The sequence below is a fragment of the Helobdella robusta genome (assembly GCF_000326865.2).
Source record: "Helobdella robusta unplaced genomic scaffold HELROscaffold_16, whole genome shotgun sequence".
Classification (NCBI taxonomy): Eukaryota; Metazoa; Annelida; class Clitellata; order Rhynchobdellida; family Glossiphoniidae; genus Helobdella; species Helobdella robusta.
Genome location: NW_008703893.1, coordinates 3,466,044 through 3,486,043, shown reverse-complemented (window position 1 = coordinate 3,486,043; position 20,000 = coordinate 3,466,044). Strand labels below are relative to the sequence as shown.

The 20,000-nt window shown below is 34.7% G+C and overlaps 3 protein-coding genes across 3 annotated transcripts; 2 read left to right on the top strand and 1 right to left on the bottom strand.

The window, feature by feature from the left end:
* Positions 1–9: 9 nt before the first annotated feature.
* On the top strand, positions 10–5,056 carry HELRODRAFT_169918 (hypothetical protein; the record flags this gene model as incomplete). Its single annotated transcript, XM_009015721.1, has 7 exons — positions 10–12; positions 413–521; positions 577–581; positions 773–1,961; positions 3,046–3,199; positions 3,703–3,754; positions 4,994–5,056. 7 exons carry the CDS (start codon positions 10–12, stop codon positions 5,054–5,056), a joined length of 1,575 nt encoding a protein of 524 aa, XP_009013969.1.
* A 2,750-nt stretch (positions 5,057–7,806) lies between these two features.
* On the top strand, positions 7,807–13,181 carry HELRODRAFT_169917 (hypothetical protein; the record flags this gene model as incomplete). The annotated part of the gene is made up of 9 exons (XM_009015720.1): positions 7,807–7,882; positions 8,625–8,773; positions 9,104–9,202; positions 9,541–9,636; positions 10,165–10,311; positions 10,580–10,726; positions 10,879–10,912; positions 11,065–11,135; positions 13,164–13,181. The coding sequence occupies 9 exons, from the start codon at positions 7,807–7,809 to the stop codon at positions 13,179–13,181; spliced, it is 837 nt and encodes a 278-aa protein (XP_009013968.1).
* Positions 13,182–14,583: 1,402 nt separating this feature from the next.
* On the bottom strand, positions 14,584–19,717 carry HELRODRAFT_169916 (hypothetical protein; the record flags this gene model as incomplete). The annotated part of the gene is made up of 9 exons (XM_009015719.1): positions 14,584–14,764; positions 16,057–16,132; positions 17,118–17,600; positions 17,790–17,951; positions 18,217–18,456; positions 18,592–18,782; positions 19,139–19,315; positions 19,398–19,578; positions 19,639–19,717. The coding sequence occupies 9 exons, from the start codon at positions 19,715–19,717 to the stop codon at positions 14,584–14,586; spliced, it is 1,770 nt and encodes a 589-aa protein (XP_009013967.1).
* Between the last annotated feature and the right edge of the window lie 283 nt (positions 19,718–20,000).

The window sequence follows — 20,000 nt, the reverse complement described above, 5'->3', positions numbered from 1 at the left end:
ACATTAAAAATGGTATGCAAAGATAAATAGTTTGATGCGAAATATGATGTAACACATAATGCTCCTTATTATTAAGTTACCTTATTATTCTTGTTGTTGTTATTATTATTGTCGTAGTTGTTATTATTATTATTATTATTATTATTATTATTATTATATGTTAGTTTAGATAGATAGCTAAGTTGTAATACTGCAATGTTAAACATTCGAAAAACTTCTTGTGTTTATGTTTATTGAGGGAATTTTTAAGATACTACACTGTCTGATGATGAAGATGATGAAGAAGAAGGAGACGAAGAAAATGATGATGGTGATGGTGTTAATGGTGGTGTTGATGAGGGTGTTGATGATGATTATTTAATGGAAGAATGAAAAATTGATTGATCGATGGATAATCCCAACAACACAACAGAACTACTTAGTCAAGTATGGATACCTGGAAGACTGCAGGCCGAAAGATCACACTGACAAAAAAAGGGCAAAAACCCACACAGCAACAAAAACTCGTCAAACCCCTCCAGGTTTACGCAGTAGAAGCCACCACCATCACCACAACAACAAAAACGCTAACAACAGCAACGGTAGTAACGACAACAGCTACAAACTTTCTCCTCGACAACCATCTCTCCGCCACATGGCATCTTCTCTTCATGCCTATCTTACTGGAAATGTGTCACACCGAAGATCGAACACGCAAAAAAACTTACCGCCGATTAAAAAATCGGCAACTACACCACCACCACTACCACCAAAAAATAAAACGCCTACAAAGCCATTCTGCAGCAAAAAACAAGAAAAGAATGCCCTGAAGAAGATGCAGAAGTCATTTCACCTGAACGTCACAGGCGTTCCAGACAAGGCAACGCTGACGATCGTCAGAAAACGCCGTTGCGGCAACGCCGACTCCGAAGAGCACGAGGCGAGCGACACGCTGATGCACATAGCCAAGATGAAGCAGCAGCAGAACCTCAGATCTAACAAAGCAAGAGCCGAACATGTCAAGTATGTCGCACAAACAAAATTTCTATCGGGCAAAGGCGGCGAAGAGCAAAAGAGAAGATTATTTCGTCGAAGTGTTGGTCGGCAGGTGGTGGGCGATGTTTTCAACCGAACTGGTCTGCCGGTTGATGAGTTGTTCGCTGGCTACCTCAACAACTCCAATGCCATTCTGGATGATTCGGTTTTTGAATTCAATTGCGTTGAGAATTTATTTGCCGATCTTAACCCGTTGAAGATCAGGTCGAAACAGTACAGAGATATCTTAGAAGCTCTGAACGCCATGTCACCTAAGAGAGAGTTCGGCAGAGAGGATTACGAACACCAGTCGAAGATGCTGACCAGGCGTCACGACCAGTGGCAGCTGGAGGAGGAAATGGTCAGGAATGTTGAAGGGAATTACATAAAGACCAAAGCAGCGGACGATCACAAGACACCCATTCTAATTGAGATTGATCTCGCTTCAAACACTTCAAAAGTTACTGAAATTCTACCGCACGTGCAAATCAGCGACGTTCTAACTAAAATTTACAACTCCACAAGCAGCACTAACAGTAAAAATTCTAATTCGAACTCACAAAGCGAAAACAACAACAACGATGTCATAAATCCTAAAGATAACGACTCAAACGACGACACCATAGATAGACAACAACAGCAGCAACCACAACAGCCACACATCCGCAAGAAGCGCAGCGCATTTTTCAGCGTTCCAACTGAAGAGAAGGTGGTGCATGGAATAACGAAGCGTCTCTTCAAAATCATGAAAAACGAAGATGGCTCCATCATCCCGATTAAGTGGATGCTACTTAGAGACGAAGCTCACAACAGTCTCAACAGGAATGCTAGGAGGAGTGCGCTGCGGTTGGCTTTTAGAATTTGGAGTGAAGTGACGCCACTGTTGTTTGAAGAAAATGAAGACGGGCTACTGCAAGATACTGAGATATGGGTTGTCTTTGCTGATGGTGAGTCTTTCTCATTCATTCATTCATTTGTTCTTTTATTTATTCTTTGATTTATTAATTCATTCGTTCATTCTTACATTCGTTCGTTCACTCATTCGTTTGTGATTTTTATTCCTTGTGATTTATGTAAGGGTGTTTACATTTGTTCGTTTAATTATTAGTTCACCGTCCTAATTTGATTCCTAGAAATGTTGAAACTAAAAATCGCCAAGCCATAAATTTTTCACTCTGAATCATTTCTAAGAAATTTTCGTCCCATTTTATTATTTATTATCGTTATTTTTATAAGTATTTCTTTAAAAAATATTATCACAATTATTATTATTCCAATAAGGAAGTAATTTTAAATTTAAAAAAAGTTCACGAGAAATATAAACATTGAGAGAGAAAAGGCAAGGGATGGAATAATTGGATGGGATTGATTGTAGCCAGCCACATAAGTATATAACACTAAACACAAATGCATTCTATAATGCTTTTTAGATAACTAACTCACATGAAACGCATTCAGTAGTAGTAGCAGTAGTAGTAAAAAGAGTTATCGGTGGTTTAACTTTGAAACTGTAATAGTAGCAGTAGTATCATCAGTAGCAGTAGTAGTAGCAGTAGTAGTAGTAGTAGTAGTAGTAGCAGTAGTAGTAGTAGTTGTTGTTGTAGCAGTGGTAGCGGTTGTAGTAGTAGCAGCAGTAGTAGTAGCAATAGTAGTATTATTATTATTATTATTATTATTATTATTATTATTATTATTAGTAGTAGTAGTAGTAGTAGTAGTAGTAGTAGTAGTAGTATTAGTGGTAGTAGCATTAAAAGTTTGATAAGAAACGTTTTGTCGCATCGTCTCAAACGAAACAAACATAATCTTAATGTAAACATTTCGCGATGAGAGAGAATACAAAAAAAAAAAAAACATAAAAAACATGAACATGCACAACATAAAGCAGCAAAACGCAACAATTCTTCAACAATACTCAACAGTACTTTAACAATACGCAACAGAGCCCAACAATACTTCAACAATACGCAACGAAACCCAACAATATCTTAAGAAAACCTCAAAACCTCAACAATACGCAACAATACGCAGCAATATCTCAACAATACGCAACAATACGCAACAGTACCTCAACAATACGCAACGATATTTTCACAATACGCACAAATATACTGAACATCAGGCAGTCATACAGGATGCAATACCGAAAGACAAATGTAGAACAACGTAAGATAGTTTTGAAAAAGTAAGTGAGAGAATAAGAGAGGGATGGAGAGACAAAACGGAAAAATGAATGATACCGTAAAGATAGAAAGAGAGAAAAAGAGAAAGTGAGAGAAAGAGAGAGAGAGAGAGAGTCAGACAAGGAATAGGTAAAACAAAACTAAAATACACACACACACACATACTTACATACGTAATACAAACGTTAATACATGTAAGTACGTAATGACGATGATAATGATGACGGAGATGATAATGATGACGGAGATGATGACGGAGATGATGACGGAGATGATGACGGAAAGTAAGCGACGACGTTATGTTTTGCGTCTCAAATTAGCTAGATGTTTCATCAAATAAATCATATATTCACCTTCTTCCCTCTTCTTCCATATTTTACCTATCTATGCTAAGACAAAAAAAAACAAAAAAAATAATAATAATAACAATAAATCAACAACAACAACAACAATGATAATGATAATAATAATAATAATAATAATAACAACATCTTAAAATAATCAGAAAACAAACAGTAATATCTTTTAAACCGCAGTTTAAATGCAAACTCGTAAATGTTATTCTGTTGTTGTTGTTGATGTTGTTGTTGATGTTGTTGTTGATGATGACGATAATGGTGTTGTTGTTGTTGCTGTTGTCGTTGTTTATGACGTATTTTTCATATGATTCATGCAAAAAGTTAATAAATAAATCCAAAAATAGACAAATTAATAAATGAAAAAATTGATTTAGTAAAAAATTGAAATATACAAACATACATACACATACAAACATACATACACACATACAAGCATGCCAACATACAAACAAACAAACAAACATACAAACATACAAACAAACAAACAAACACACATACATACATACATACATACATAAAAATGATATCGTGTTTCATTAAAAAAAATAAAACTTCCTTATAATTTTTAATACTTTTTCATAATTTTGTCTTGCGTGATCTATCTATCTACACATGATTCATAGATGCATTTTTTATTATATTATTTATTTTTATTATTTCAATAATACTTTATTATCACGTTATAAATTTGACGGTAATAATTATAGTAATAATAATAATTATAATTATTAAAATTATTTTTATTTGGCTTTTTTGGAGAAAAAATGGCAAAAGAACTGTGGAAATATATAATGGCGCAAACGTATTATATTACTTTTCTTCTAATAATGATAATAATAATAATAATTATTATTATTATTATATAAATAATAATAATAATCACAGTAGTAATAACAGTTATTTATCACTGTGTGTTTATACAGAGTGCTATATAAATGTAGATATGGGAATGAATATATGTATGTGTGTGTGTTGCATGTGCGTGTGTATGTATACTGTGTGTATATTCTTATATTGTATGTGTGTATGTATGTGTGTATGTTGTTTGTGTGTGTGTATATTTTTTAATTTATTTCGTCTATACCCTTATCTATAAAACTGTCAATGTCTTGCACGGTGATTAATTAACTGATAACTTTTTGTCGTTCGTTGCTCGTGTTTGTATATTTGCATGTTTGTTTTTTATTCGTTCGTTTGTATGTATGTTTGTTTGTATTTGTTTGTGGTTTGTTTGTGGTTTGTTTGTCTGTTTTTATGTATTCATATATGTAGGATGTATGCGATTATGCCTTTTTTGATTGTATTGGTAGTAATTTCGGAAATAATAAAGAAAAATAATAACAATAATAATAATAATAATAATATAATAATAATATTAATAGTAACTTATTATTTCTACTTTTCTATACATTTTCGTTTCTCGTCCTTCACCGGCAGTTGCACGTCAGTCAGATGGCTTGCCTGACGCCTGAGAACTTTTCAATCTTGCATGATCTTTAAAATTATATAAAATAATGAAATTAATAATTAATAATATTTATTATTATGACAGTTATTATCTTTATTGTTATTATTCTTAATGTTTTTTTTCTTGTAAAAAAACAACTTCGAAGTAATAAAAAATCTCATTAGTTGATGGTCTTGTGGGGTAAGCATTGGAGGATTTTTTTCCCCAATAACTACATTGGCTGGATGTCTGGAAATTTAAATAATAATTATGATAATAATAATAGTAATAAAATAATAATAATAACTATAATAATATTAACAATGATGATGACGGTTCACGATGGTTTTCAAAATTTTGTGTTTTTTGAAAAGAATGGAATAAAATTTAAACGTCTGTAGATAGAGAAAATTGATATTAAATTACATTTTTATGGGTGAAATTATCTTCATTTATATTTCATTGGTAAATAAAAATATTTTTTTTCTTTGCTTTCGGCTGTGCGATTTCTCGGAAAAGGCTTTCCATGAATGATGCAATGATTATTATTATTGCCTCCATTGAGGTTTTAATGTCTTTGTAGTTGTTGTTGATGTTGTTGTTGTTGATGTTGTTGTTGTTGATGTTGATGTTGTTGTTGATGTTGTTATTGTTGATGTTGTTGATGATGTTAATGTTTCTGTTGTTGATGTTGATGTTGTTATTGTTGATGTTGTTGATGTTGATGCTGTTGTCTTTTTGCTTTTGTAGAAAACAACGAGCTGAATGAACACTTTTTTTTAGAACGAAGACTTGAAAATCTTGAAAAATTTTGATAAGAAAATAATGCTGATGATGATAACGATGCTGACGATGATGACGACGAAGATGATGATAATGATGATGATGAAGAAGAAGAAGAAGAAGATATGATGATGATGATGATGAAGAAGAAGAAGAAGAAGATATGATGATGATGATGATGAAGAAGAAGAAGAAGAAGAAGATATGATGATGATGATGATGAAGAAGAAGAAGAAGAAGAAGATATGATGATGATGATGATAGTGACGACGACGATGACGTCGACGATTACGGATGTGCGAGTGATGACGTTGATAAGGAAATAATTTTTAAAAGTTACACCAAAAAAAAACAACAATAAAAGATAACAATAAAAAAACAATAAAAAATAACAACAACAACAACAACAATAGAGAATAATAACATTAATAACAACAACAACAATAATACTAATAATTGCGTGCGTGATGATGTTTTTGTTGTTTATATCGCCATTAGTTAGTTTCGGCAATGTTTATGATAATGTCCTTTGTGTATGCACGTATGTTTATTTATGTCTGTCTGTCTGTCTGTACGTGTGTGTGTAGTGTGTGTGTGTGTATATTTGTGTGTGTGTGTGCGCGCGCGTGTGTGTGTGTGTTCGTTCGTTTATAGATTTTCCACGAAAAGATGCTTATGGCAATATAAATTGTTTATTTATCTGTTAATGATTCGGAATCTCTTGCTTTGTTACCTGAAGATTTTGTTGTTGATGTTGTTGTTGTTGATGATGATGTTGTTGATGATGATGTTGTTGATATCGTTATCTTTAATGATTCGGAATCTCTTGCTTTGTTACTTGAAAATTTTGTTGTTGATGATGTTGTTGTTGTTGATGTTGTTTTTGATGATGATGTTGTCGATGTTGTTGTCGATGTTGTTGTAGTTGTTGCCCCGCTTCAAACTTCGCCAGAGTAATCCAGACAGGATTGCTGTAGCCAGTTGGCTACAGCAACCTGGCTTCGCCAGAGATTTATCACCGTGAGATGTGTAGGGTTGCTAGGGCAGCTAAATAGCAGAATAATATCGTCAGGATGTTTGCAGCCTGACGAACAGTTACTGCTGACTTTACTTTTTAATTCATGCTTTGCAACTGTTTAGAGGGTTCTTCGTTATAACCATTCTAAATGTTTCTTTTTATCATTGTTATAGAATTAGATTTGCAGATTTAAAAACAAAAATTAAAGAATCTTTCCTTGATGGCTTATGACGGAGAATACGAATGAATTTGCAAGTTCAATTTTTGTGGAGAAATGAAAAAAGATTTAAAAAAAATTTAATAAATAATGCGTTTATTACTTTTAAATTAAGTTTACTTTTCATTCTCTATATATTTGTTGCGATCATTATCATTACTACTGCTGCTATGTGGTTGGTTATCGTTACATTTATTCATTTTTTCGTCAATTTTTCAAAATTTTTCATATCGGAACCGAGATGATTGCATGGCGCGAGTTAAAGATGAATGCATGTTGTTTGCATTTATACGTGTGTGTGTGTGTGTGTGTGTATGTTTGTTTATTTGTATGTATGTATGTGTGTGTGTACGCTTGGATGAAGAGAGAGAGAGAGAGAGTGAGAGGTGTGAGAGAGAGAAATGCATTCGAAAAACTAAATAATTTAAAAAATTTAAGAATGAAAGCAGTAAAAGAAAATACAGGATTTTATATTAACATATAAATTCTAGTTTTATGTGTATCTTTACGAATGATTTTGTTTGTATGCTTGCGGGCTTTCGCGTGTGTGTTTGTATGTGTGCATGAGTGTGTTTGTGGGTGTATGTGTTTGTACGTGTGTGCGCCTCTAACACTTGGCATAAATCGTTCCCAAGATAGAAGATTGAATGATATAGAAGATTTTTTTCATTATTTTTTTTTTATTTTATTAGCTTTTTTGGCTCCTTTTTCTCATATTTTTCTTACCAATCTTTCTTATTTATTTCCATGATTTTTAATAAATCATAAAAAATAAACAAAAAAAAATGAAAAATAATATGAAAAACATCCGAATAGCAAAAAATACAATTATGGCAAAACGAGAAAAAAAAGCACCTCCAGGTTAGGCAAGCCATTCTCGTAAATAAATGATAGGAGAGATAAGCTTGTATGTTTGTGTGTATGGATGTATGTATGTTTGTATGTTTGTTTGAATGTATGTATGTATGTATGTATGTATGTATGTATGTATGTATATATGTATGTATGTATGTTTGTTTGTATATTCATCCAGAAGTCTGTATGTATCGACTTTGAAAGAATAAATAGCTTCAGATTTCTATCACATATATAATATGAGATACTTGAGAGGGAAATTGCAACAGTGAGTTACAAAGTGCACACCTACACACACACACATACACACACACATACATGCATATATACACACATGCGCACGTACATACACAAATACGTACAAACATACATACACACGCACACACGTAGCAAAAAGTATGGAATTTTTTGTTTGCTAATTTAAACGCATGCCGTGAAGCTTTTAAAGGAGGAAAAAATTCTAGAAATGAAGAGTTTGCAGGCGTGTGTTCATGCACATACAAACATATATATATATACAAACAGATGCGAACCTACAAACATACATACAAACGGATGTATACAAATAAATATACAAAATATAAAGCCAAATATATAAAACGTGCATACATGCAAACGTAGTTGAGGTACGTATTCACGTAATATAGTTAAGAAAATACAATCATCTCGTCCGTACAATCCATCCATCCTCAATCACACACACACACACCACACACACACACACACACACACACACACACACACATAGGCGATCATGTGGCTTGTGAAAGAGCTTTTGACGGGCCAAGGGGCGATATTGCACATTCATGGGCCACTGGCGACATCCACTTTGATTCCGATGAAAACTTCCAAGAAACTGTTGATCTGGGAGATGAGAGTCAAGTTCATTTGCTGAAGGTTGACTGGCTGATCGGCTGGCTGATGGATGTACTGGTTGAGTGATGAAAGAGTGAAGATGGAGTGAAGTGATTTCTTCACTGATGGAGTGAAGAAATGATTGGAAGAAGGATAAATGAATGGTTGAATGAATGCATGGATTGATTGGTGATTGAAGGATTGATCGGTAAATGAAAGGAGTGAATAGAAGAAGGAGTCGACGTTTGATTGACGAATGAAAAATTGAATGAAGGAATATTAAAGAAGTAACTGCAACTACGACAACAACAACAACTACTACTACTACTACTACAACTACTACTACTACTACTACTACCTACTACAACTTAGGTAGCCGTGCATGAGGTTGGACACGTCCTAGGACTCTCCCACATTGAGTATGAGGACTCAGTCATGTACCCCATCTACAGGCACCCCACTAACAACGCCGTATGTTCCTGGGCTATATTTCAATTCTTGTAACTACCATTAATCCTGTCATAATTTTAGTAGTTATAATTATAATTATTTGAAATTATAGTAGCTATTAATACTGTGACAAATGTTGAATCATAAATTTTATTACTGAAGTTACAGCTGCACCATACTAACTCTCTACTACTACTACTGCTACTGCTACTGCTACTACTGCTGCTGCTACTGCTGCTGCTGCTACTGCTACTACCACTGCTACTACCACTGCTACAACTACTTCTATTCTACTGTCACAACTAATAATTAGCGTTCTAATTACAATCATTATTATGATCATGATTGAATATGAGTAGCAGCTGGAGCTGAGCGAGACGGACAGGAGTGCCATGAAAGGCTTGTACGGCCATTGTACAGGAACTTTTGATGCTGTCTTCGATTTCATTTACTGGGTAATCCATCTAATTACCTCACTTATTATTTGTCTAAATTAATTAATTAATAACGATTTTTAATGAATAATAATTGGTAATAGTATTGTAGTGATTAACGTCATAATTTAAATTATTTAATTACGATTTAAAAGGAATAATAATTTGTAATATTGTAATAATTACCGTCATAATTTAAACTATTTAATAACGATTTAAAAGGAATACTAATTTTTAATATTGTTATAATTACCGTCATAATTTAAATTATTTAATAACGATTTAAAAAGAATAATAATTATAGTAATATTATAATAATTACCGTCATAATTTAAATTATTTAACAACGATTTAAAAGAAATTATAATTATAGTAATATTATAATAATTACCGTCATAATTTAAACTATTTAATACCGATTTAAAAGGAATAATAATTATAGTAATATTATAATAATTACCGCCATAATCTAAATTATTTAATAACGATTTAAAAGGATTAATAATTATAGTAATATTATAATAATTACCGTCATAATTTCTTTCAAAGTCGTTGACTGAGAAACAGTTTCATTACAACACGTACTTCTTCCGCGGCGAGAAGATGTGGCTGTTCATGAGCTCGCTGAACAGGACCAGACTTGGGGACCCCGTGTCCATCGCGAGCAAGAACAACAACCTCTTCCTACACAATGAGGTCAACGATGGGCCCTTCAGATTTGGGCGGCCCATTCGTAGAGTCGATGCCATGTTCACGAATGCTCGCGAAAAAAGATACGGATTCATCGATACTTATGTTATATCCGGTTGGTTTGTTTTGTTGGTTGGTTGGCTGATTGGCTGATTGGTTGGCTGATTGGCAGTTTGATTGTTTAATTGGCTGTTTGACTGATCGGCAACTAAATGATCAATCCTCCAAACTGTCTTTCCACTTCTCAGGTGAGTACATTTACATGCTCCGCGAGACTGACAACGATGTTGCTGAAGGGTGGCCCAAGAAGTTGACGGATATTTTCCACACCGAGAATGAACCCATTTCAATTCCTACCCCCATCGACGCTGCATATTTCTCCGATGCTGGATCACTATTTTTCATGTTCAAAGGACCCTACGTCAGTCACGATGATGATGATGATGATGATGACGACGATGATGATGATGGTGGTGGTGGTGGTGATGGTGATGATGATGGTAACGGTGATGGTGTTGATGCTTAGCATAAAGAAAGGAAGGTAATAATTTTGTTTCATTCCTTTCTTTCCAGTTTTGGATGTGCAAGTGGATCCACGGAGCGGAAAGTAAAAATTAGTTTATTTCCTGTCCATTCTCTCCTCCATCTAATCACTCATATTTTATTTATTTACTCAATCATTCACTCATCCACTCACTCACTCACTCACCCACTCATTCACTCACTCACTCATCTCTACTCAATCCCTCATTTATCTAGGTCACCCATGTAAGAATAGAATGGAGATCCGACAGTACTTTACAACCCTGGTGACTGACGAGTACCCGGATGTTGTAACTACTGGCATCTCATCTGTACACTCGTCATATGGGTCAGTCATTTTAGTGATTATGATTGTACTGATTGATCGATTGATTGATTGATCGATTGATTGATTGATTGATCGATTGATCGATTGATTGATTGATCGATCGATTGATTGATTGATTGATTGATTGATTGATTGATTGATTGATCGATCGATCGATCGATCGATTGATTGATTGATTGATTGATTGATTGATTGATTGATTGATTGATTGATTGATTGATTGATTGATTGATTGACTGACCGACCGACCGACCGACCGACCGACCGACCGACCGATTGATTGATTGATTGACTGACTGACCGACCGACCGACCGACCGACCGACCGACCGACCGACCGATTGATTGATTGACTGACTGACCGACCGACCGACCGACCGACCGACCGACCGACCGACCGATTGATTGATTGATTGACTGACTGACCGACCGACCGACCGACCGACCGACCGACCGACCGACCGATTGATTGATTGATTGACTGACTGACCGACCGACCGACCGACCGACCGACCGACCGACCGACCGACCGACCGATTGATTGATTGATCGATCGATTGATTGATTACTTGCAGAGCCAGAAAAATATACATGCTTGTTAATGACATCCTCTACGTGTGGTCGTGTGCCAACAAATATTTCTACCTTACACCTGTCGGCCCTTGGTGGGAGAAGTGGAGTGTATGTGAAGTTTGATTGGTTGGCTGGTTTGTTTGTTGGTTGGTTAAAGTTAAAAAAGAGAAATGAATGAATGAATGAACGAACGAACGAATGAATGAATGAATGAACGAACGAACGAATGAATGAATGAATGAACGAATGAACGAACGAACGAAGGAATGAATGAATGAATGAACGAATGAATAAATGAATGAATGAACGAACGAATGAATGAATGAATGAATGGATAGACGGAAAAAAGATCGAATGAATGGATAAATAAGCATTACGAACATACCTGGTCCATTACTTTTTCAATATTATCTAGTGCGTCTCTCTAAACACACACACACGCGCACACACACGCGCACACACACACACACATACAAACGTACATACAAACGAACATACATACTACGTATATACTAATTAAGTATTGTACAGTATTTCTACTAAACTCTACGCCTGTTAATTTTTGTAAAATATTTCAATTATTATTTTTTTTATAACAACAATAATATAGATAATTATAGTAATTATTTATTATTAATTAGTTATGTAATTATTTATTATTAATTAGTTGTGTAATTATTTATAATTAATTAGTTATATTATTCATTGATTCGGCTATTTCCACCACTGATAAACATTTTAATCACTATCTTTTCACGGCTGCAGTTTTAAAATTATAATTAGCATTATTGTTATAATAATAACAATTATTATTATTGTTATAATAATAATTATTATTATTGTTATTATTGCTGTCTTTTATTTGCTGTTGTTATTATTATCCATCCTCCTATCCGTTTGAAATGACGATGATGACTTGAAGAAAATATAAAAAAAACTTAGTGCGGACATCACAATAGTTAAGAACTTGAATCTATATTTCTCCACATATATATATATATATATCTCCATATATATATATATGAATATATATATATATATATATATATATATACTATGTTTTGTTATTGTTGTTTAGTATATTGAATATGTCATGTTTTGAATAAAATGTCATTAAAGATATAGTTAAGTCAAGTTATAGTTAAGTTAAATTTTCTATTTTTAAACACAACACATACATACATACATAAATGCATACATACATACATACATACATACATACATACATACATACATACATACATACATACATACATACATACATACATACATACATACATACATACATGCATACATACATACACATCTATTTTCTTTAAGCACACACACACATACATACAGATACATATACAAACACGCACACACACACACACACACACACACACACACACACACACACACACGTCTACATACAGACACACTTAAATTTTTAATTTGTACATACTAATACAATGCTTATATCAAATATATAGATCTTATATGAGAATATATATATATATATATATATATATATATATATATAATGTTGTTGATGACGATGATGATGATGATGTTGTTGTTGATGATGATGTTGTTGTTGATGTTGCTGTTGTTTTATATGATAATACTAAGCATGATTAAAAAATAATTATTACAATGTGGAGAACTTCGCGTCGATACTAAGTGGCTATGAGTGAAACCTTCAAAAGAGAGCATGTTTGTTTACATTTATTTTAGTTATCATTTTTCTGTAAATATTTCTTTTTCTCCATCCATCCATCAATCCATTCATCCATCCATTCGTTCATCTTCTCACTCATTCATCCATCCATTCATTCACTCATTCATTTATTGTACGTTTATATAATTTTTTATTTCGGTTTCATTATTTTATTTTTCAGATTTCTTCTCAAAATTAAACTGACGAATTATAAATACAGAATGAACACACAAAGGTACACACACACACACACGTACACACATACATACACACACACACACACATGCAAATTCGAAACTTAACCGGACAACTGCACTACTATCTATTTAGTTCTTTCTACTTTCATTTTCACTTTATATTCTGTCATTTCTTATCCATGTGTATATATAACATTTATTTATTTATTTTTTTTAAATAAACCAACGGAAGATGTAACAAGTTACTGCAAGCAATTAAACCAATAGATCAAAACAAATGTTGATCAAATATTCAGAATTCACTATTCACAATTCATAATTCACAATGGGGCGAAACGAAAATTCATTGCCTCGTTTTAAAGGGGATATGAAATAAGATTGAGTAATCTGTGAGCAGTTGATATAAAATTTGCAGAAAAAGACAATACATCTAAGGCTGGGAATAAAAAATTATTGATTGATTGATTGATTGATTGATTGATTGATTGAGTGAGTGAGTGTGTGAGTGAGTGAGTGAGTGAGTGAGTGAGTGAGTGAGTGAGTGAGAAAAACGATTGAATGATATCTACGGAGCGAATGGAAGTTAACTACAGCATTTTTCAGAACTTGAATAATGAACACCACATTGACTAGAAAAAAAAAATCATCATCATTATCATCATCCACATCCCAATCATCATCATCATCATCATCACAATCATCATCACAATCATCATCATCATTTTCTTCATCGTCATCATCACCGATTGCTGTACACAACGGAGACGATGACGATGATCGTCATGCATGTGAAAGCAGATATCGCAAGAACCAACCACCTGTTGAATATTTATTTTATTCTTTGCCAGCCCCGTCATAAATTAGCATAATTAACTACTCATTAGCATAATTAGTTACTCGTTAACATAATTAATTACTCATTGACGTAATTTATATTGTTTACCTGTATTTAAACTGCCGACCAACCACATTTCGCAAAAACAAGGGCCTTCTCTCATTGGTTGATTTGTCGGCGTTGACCTCGATGTCTAATTGCTGATTGGCTGGCGGATTGAAAGAAGCCCTTCTTGCCGATCTAGCTGGGTCGTTAGGCTGGTTTGATTGGCAAGTTAAATATAACCTGGTTTGTGATTGGATGTCAATTGTTTCTAAAGTGTCAATGTTTTATCAACCACCAATCAAAAACAATTATTATTTTACATAAAAAAGCAGGCAACCAATCAAAAGAGGAGTCAACCAAGCCATCCACCAATCATCCGTCATATTTTAAACAATGAAAGTCCCATCATTGTATATAAATTTTTATCCACCTGGGTGGTGTTCGTTACCAATGGCAACTATGAAATACCTGTTTCCGTTTCGAGACGACACACACACGCACGCACACACACATACTTACGCACGCACACATACATACATACACACAAACTCACGCACGCACACACACATATCTATCGCTCGTTTATTCATCTTACACTATTGAAAATAAATTAATTCAATTCAAAAACTATGTATCAATGAATACTGCCTGCCCTACCTGGCTGTTGTCTGGCTTTATGTGTTTCTTTGTATGTATGTATGTGTTTGTATGTGTGAATGTGTATGTTTGTATGTGTGTATGTTTGTACATTTCTGCAATCCTAAGTTTTTCTATTTTTTATTCCCTAGTAAAATTGTTTGCTTAGGTTTATAGGACTTGTAGTTTGTTTGCAGACAAAATTTTTTTTGTACTTATAGTGTCGCCGTGTGTATGTATGTATGTTTGTATGTATGTATGTTTGTTTGCATGTATGTTTGTATGTATATGTGTGCATGTGAGTGCGTGCTTTCACGATTGTTTGCGAAACAAACATTTCTCGTTGCCAAGAGTGTTCAGAGATTTTTTTCATTTTATTTCATAAGATTGTGCAAAACATGCGTAAATTTTAATTACTAGACGGCTATTAAAACCACTACTGCTGCTGTGGCTACTACTTCTACTTCTTCTAATGCTACTGCAGCTACTTCTTCTACTGCTACTACTGCTACTTCTTCTACTGCTACTTCTGCTACTTCTTATACTTCTTGTACTACTACTACGTTACAATATATCATTACCAATTCATTTATCTATTCATTCAGTCATTCATCTAATTCATCAATTCACTAGTTAATAAGTAAATCAACAAATCAATCTACCATTCTATCAGTTAATCAATTAATCGATGAACTATCCAGCCAACCAACTACCAATCAATAATTCAAAAAATCATTAGCTCAATCAATCAATCAATTAATTAATCAATCAATCAATCATTCATTCATTCACTCATTTATTCATTCAATCAATCGGCCGATCAATCGATCAATCAATCAATCGATCAGCCAACCAACCTGATTGTGAATAGAAATTTAATTTCTTGATCAGCGTACAGCTGCCTCAGGGCATCCCCATCGATGTACATTTGCATCGGGTTCAAAACCGTCTCTACGCCCAACACATCACAGCCTAGGAAAGAAAATGATCATCACCAATATCCTCAACAACAACAACAACAACATCATCAATATCTTTCTCAACAACAACATCATCATCACCAATATCCTCAACATTAACAACAACAACATCATCATCAATATTTTCAACATCAACAACAACAACAACATCATCATCAATATCCTCAACATCAACAACGACAACAACAACACAACAACAACGACGACGACAACAACAACGACGACGACAACAACAACAACAACAACATAGATAATCATTCCTGTCCAATTAAGCAGCAGTTTTCAGCTTCTTTACTGTCCTCCCTGTCTTCTACTTTATTGTCGTTTAACATTTTGTATGTGTGTATGCGTGTGTACGTGCATATGTACGTGTATTTGTGAATGTGCTTTTATGTGTGTATATATGTGTGTATGCCTGTGTGTATGTATATTGTGTATATTGTGTGTGTGTATACATGTCTGTGTGTGCGTGTGTGTGCTTGTATATATGTGTATATGTGTGTGTGTGCGTGTGTGTGTGCGTGTGTGGTTTAGACAATTGATCGACGTTATACTAACTTGTTGTTTGTCGATGCGAATGTATTTGCTGTTAATGTTGCGTGCGTGAAACATGATTGGTTGAAAAAGAATGGGTGAGAGAGAGAAAGAAAGAGGAGGAAAGAAAGAGAGAGAGAGAGAGAGAGAGAGAGAGAGAGAGAGTAAAAGAGAACGATAAAAACCATTCATTCTATCATCAGTCGATTAATTTATTAATGACGTCACGAATTCATTCAATCAATGAATCAATCAATTAGCTTATAAAGCGCTATTTCCGCGATGTTCAACAGCGCTCCTCAATGAATTTTGAAAACAGAAGTTTTGAAAAACAAAACAAAAATAAAAATACCACTGGCTTAGCAACATTAACATTAACAACAACAACTACTACAACTAATACTACTACTAATAATACTACTACTACTACTACTACAACTAACCGGTATTTCTAAGGTAGGCCATAACTTTAGCGAAGAGGTCTTTCATCTTTTCAACTTTTTCCAACTTGACACATCCATCACCTCCGCCATCTTTGCTGTTGTTGCTGCTGCTGTTGTTGCAGACAACTTCCGGTGAGAATGTTTCGATCAGGAATGGCAGAGTTAGCGTTTTAGTAATTAGCGTCGTCGGCTTATTTTTATTACCCTTATTATTATTACTATTTTTATTCTGCAATAAATTGCTCTTATTACCGTTGCTACTTAAATTCATCAGCAAATTATTATTATTATTATTGTTGTTATCATCATCATCGTCATTGTTGTTATTATTATTGTTGTTGTTGTTGTTGTTGTTGTTTTCAGTTTGGGGACGGTTATTTTCAAAATAAACAATTCTCAACAGCCTGAAAAACTCGACGATGGAAGGATTGTTAATCCCCGGCATGTAGTATTTACAACTGTTGCCTATGCTTTCTTGGGGACCTTTTGTTATTATTATTATTATTGTTGTTGTTGTTATTATTTTTGTTATTATTATTGTTATTGTTATTGTTATCGTTATAACACCATCATTCTTATTGTCGGCATCATCATCTTCATCACCCTCAAAACCGTCATCATCATCATCATAGTCATCATCATCGTCATCATCATCGTCATCATCATCCTCACCATCATCTTTCATCACCATGACAGACTGCATGGTTAGGAGCCTGGCTATGTTCTTCTTGTTCTCCTTCATCCAGACGTTCGCCCTATCAACCAGGGTCTCGAAATCTTCGTAAGACTCGAACTCGTCGTCGTCACGCTTCATCGGTACTATGTCCTTTATAACTGTGTTCAACCGAACAGAGAAACGAAAATTTTTTCATTTATTTAGCGCCTAACGCGTAGCTTCATAGACACATTTTTTAATACAATTTTCTACAAACGCGTGCATGCAAGCAAAGGTTAGAAATGTCTACCACAACAACAGTGCCTACAACAAAAACAACAACAACAACAACAGGTATGGATGGATTTTCTTGCATTCAAACCCAGTCGTTGCAACTGTAGACTAGACACCTAGATAGACCAATCGAAATGTCTCTAGACCGACCTAGCTTAGGCGGTCTCTGGTGGCTGAGACTGAATCTTCGTTGATGGTGGTAGTGATATTGGTGGGCCTCTTTCACCATGAAGAGCCTGAGGATGAAAACGTTCGTACTGTCGTCGTCTGTTTTTTCACTCCATCTGGTGATGGATGCGTTGAAGCTGCTGCTGCTGCCGCCACCACTGCCACTGCCACTTCCCGCTTTCAACACTGGCACGTTCACTGTTTCTACTGTCACCAAATTCCCTATTGTCGTGTGCGAATTCCAGAAGTTTTAACGTGTGCTGTTGTGTGTGTGCTGTTGTGTGTGTGTATTTGTATTTGTATGTGTGTGTGTGTGCGTGTGTGTGTGAGTGTGTGTATTTTAAGGTAGGTTTGTACCTTTCAGACTGCGACTCATCAGTTTCTGATTGGCCTTTGCCAGAAGATCAAGAACAGAATCATTACCGTGATCAGGTATGACGTCATGAAAGGACACGTGACTTGTCGTCACGTGGCTCAATGTCGATGATGATGATGATGTTTTTTGTGGCTGCTGTTGTTGTTTCGATGTGTTTGGAGAGAGCCATATTCTGGTGAAGATGACGATGATGTTGATGATGATGACGACGATGATGATGACGACGATGATGATGACGACGATGATGATGATGATGACATATGTAATGATGATGGTGATGATGATGGTGATGATGATGATGAAGTGATGACGACAAAAAGTTGGGAATACATATAATGTGTGTCTTGAGAATGGAGTGTTTGAAATATAGTGCCCGCGTAGGTACAATCTTTTGGCATGTGAAATTTTTTTTCGCGGTTTTTGTTGATGCTGTTGTTGATGTAATTAAATGTTTCCACACGCACACACGCAGGCACGCACGCACACACACACGCACGCACACACACGTACACACGCAGGCAAACTCACCTTAACCCTCTCACATAATAACTGCACGATTTCTCTTTAACGCTCTTCGTCAACATCATCATCTCTCCGTCTCCCAGCAAGTTCCGGTCATGTGACACCCACGTGACTGACTCGCATGACGTCACCATGACTTCCGGTGATTTTTTCAACCACTGGTTAGCTTGATCTACTAGCTTGCTTTTGATGTTTGCATTGTATTGCTTGGCGTTAGAATTGGTAGTTGGGTAATGTATTTAGCAATTTTGACAGCCTAACTTACTGAAAAGAATCCGCTCGTTCCCAGAAAGCCAAATTAGTCGTTTCGTTTGTGAGCGGAAGGAAATCTTTATATTTCAGTTTCCACGATGACGTCATACCGGAAGTTGCTTCTCTTAGTGACGATGATGAACGCCGTCTTGTTTGTTGATTTTGACCTTTATGAATTTGCGCAGTTTGATTGGCTGTTTGCAAACGTAAACAAAAAATACCAACGCTAATTATTGAGTACCTTCAAATCTAACCTGCAACTTTCAAACTGGTTTTAAAAGCAACATCCTCATTGGTTCTCTCCAAATTGTTCGAAGCATCTAATTGGTCCATCATATTTCTCTTTAAGATCTAGCTGTATGAATACAAAAAACCAAACAATGTAACACAAATACAAATGATTCACGTGTATTTATCTGTATACAAAGAGTGACCGTTTGCCGATAGTCTTTATAATACACCATTGTATCGGTGTTTTGGTATTTTATAAGCCCTGCATTTAAACCCGACAACTACAACATCAAAGTCAGACACCTTAACCATCGAACCATCACGTCATCAACCATGAATGATAAAATATTTACAACAGTGTTAATTATAAATATAAATATTTAAA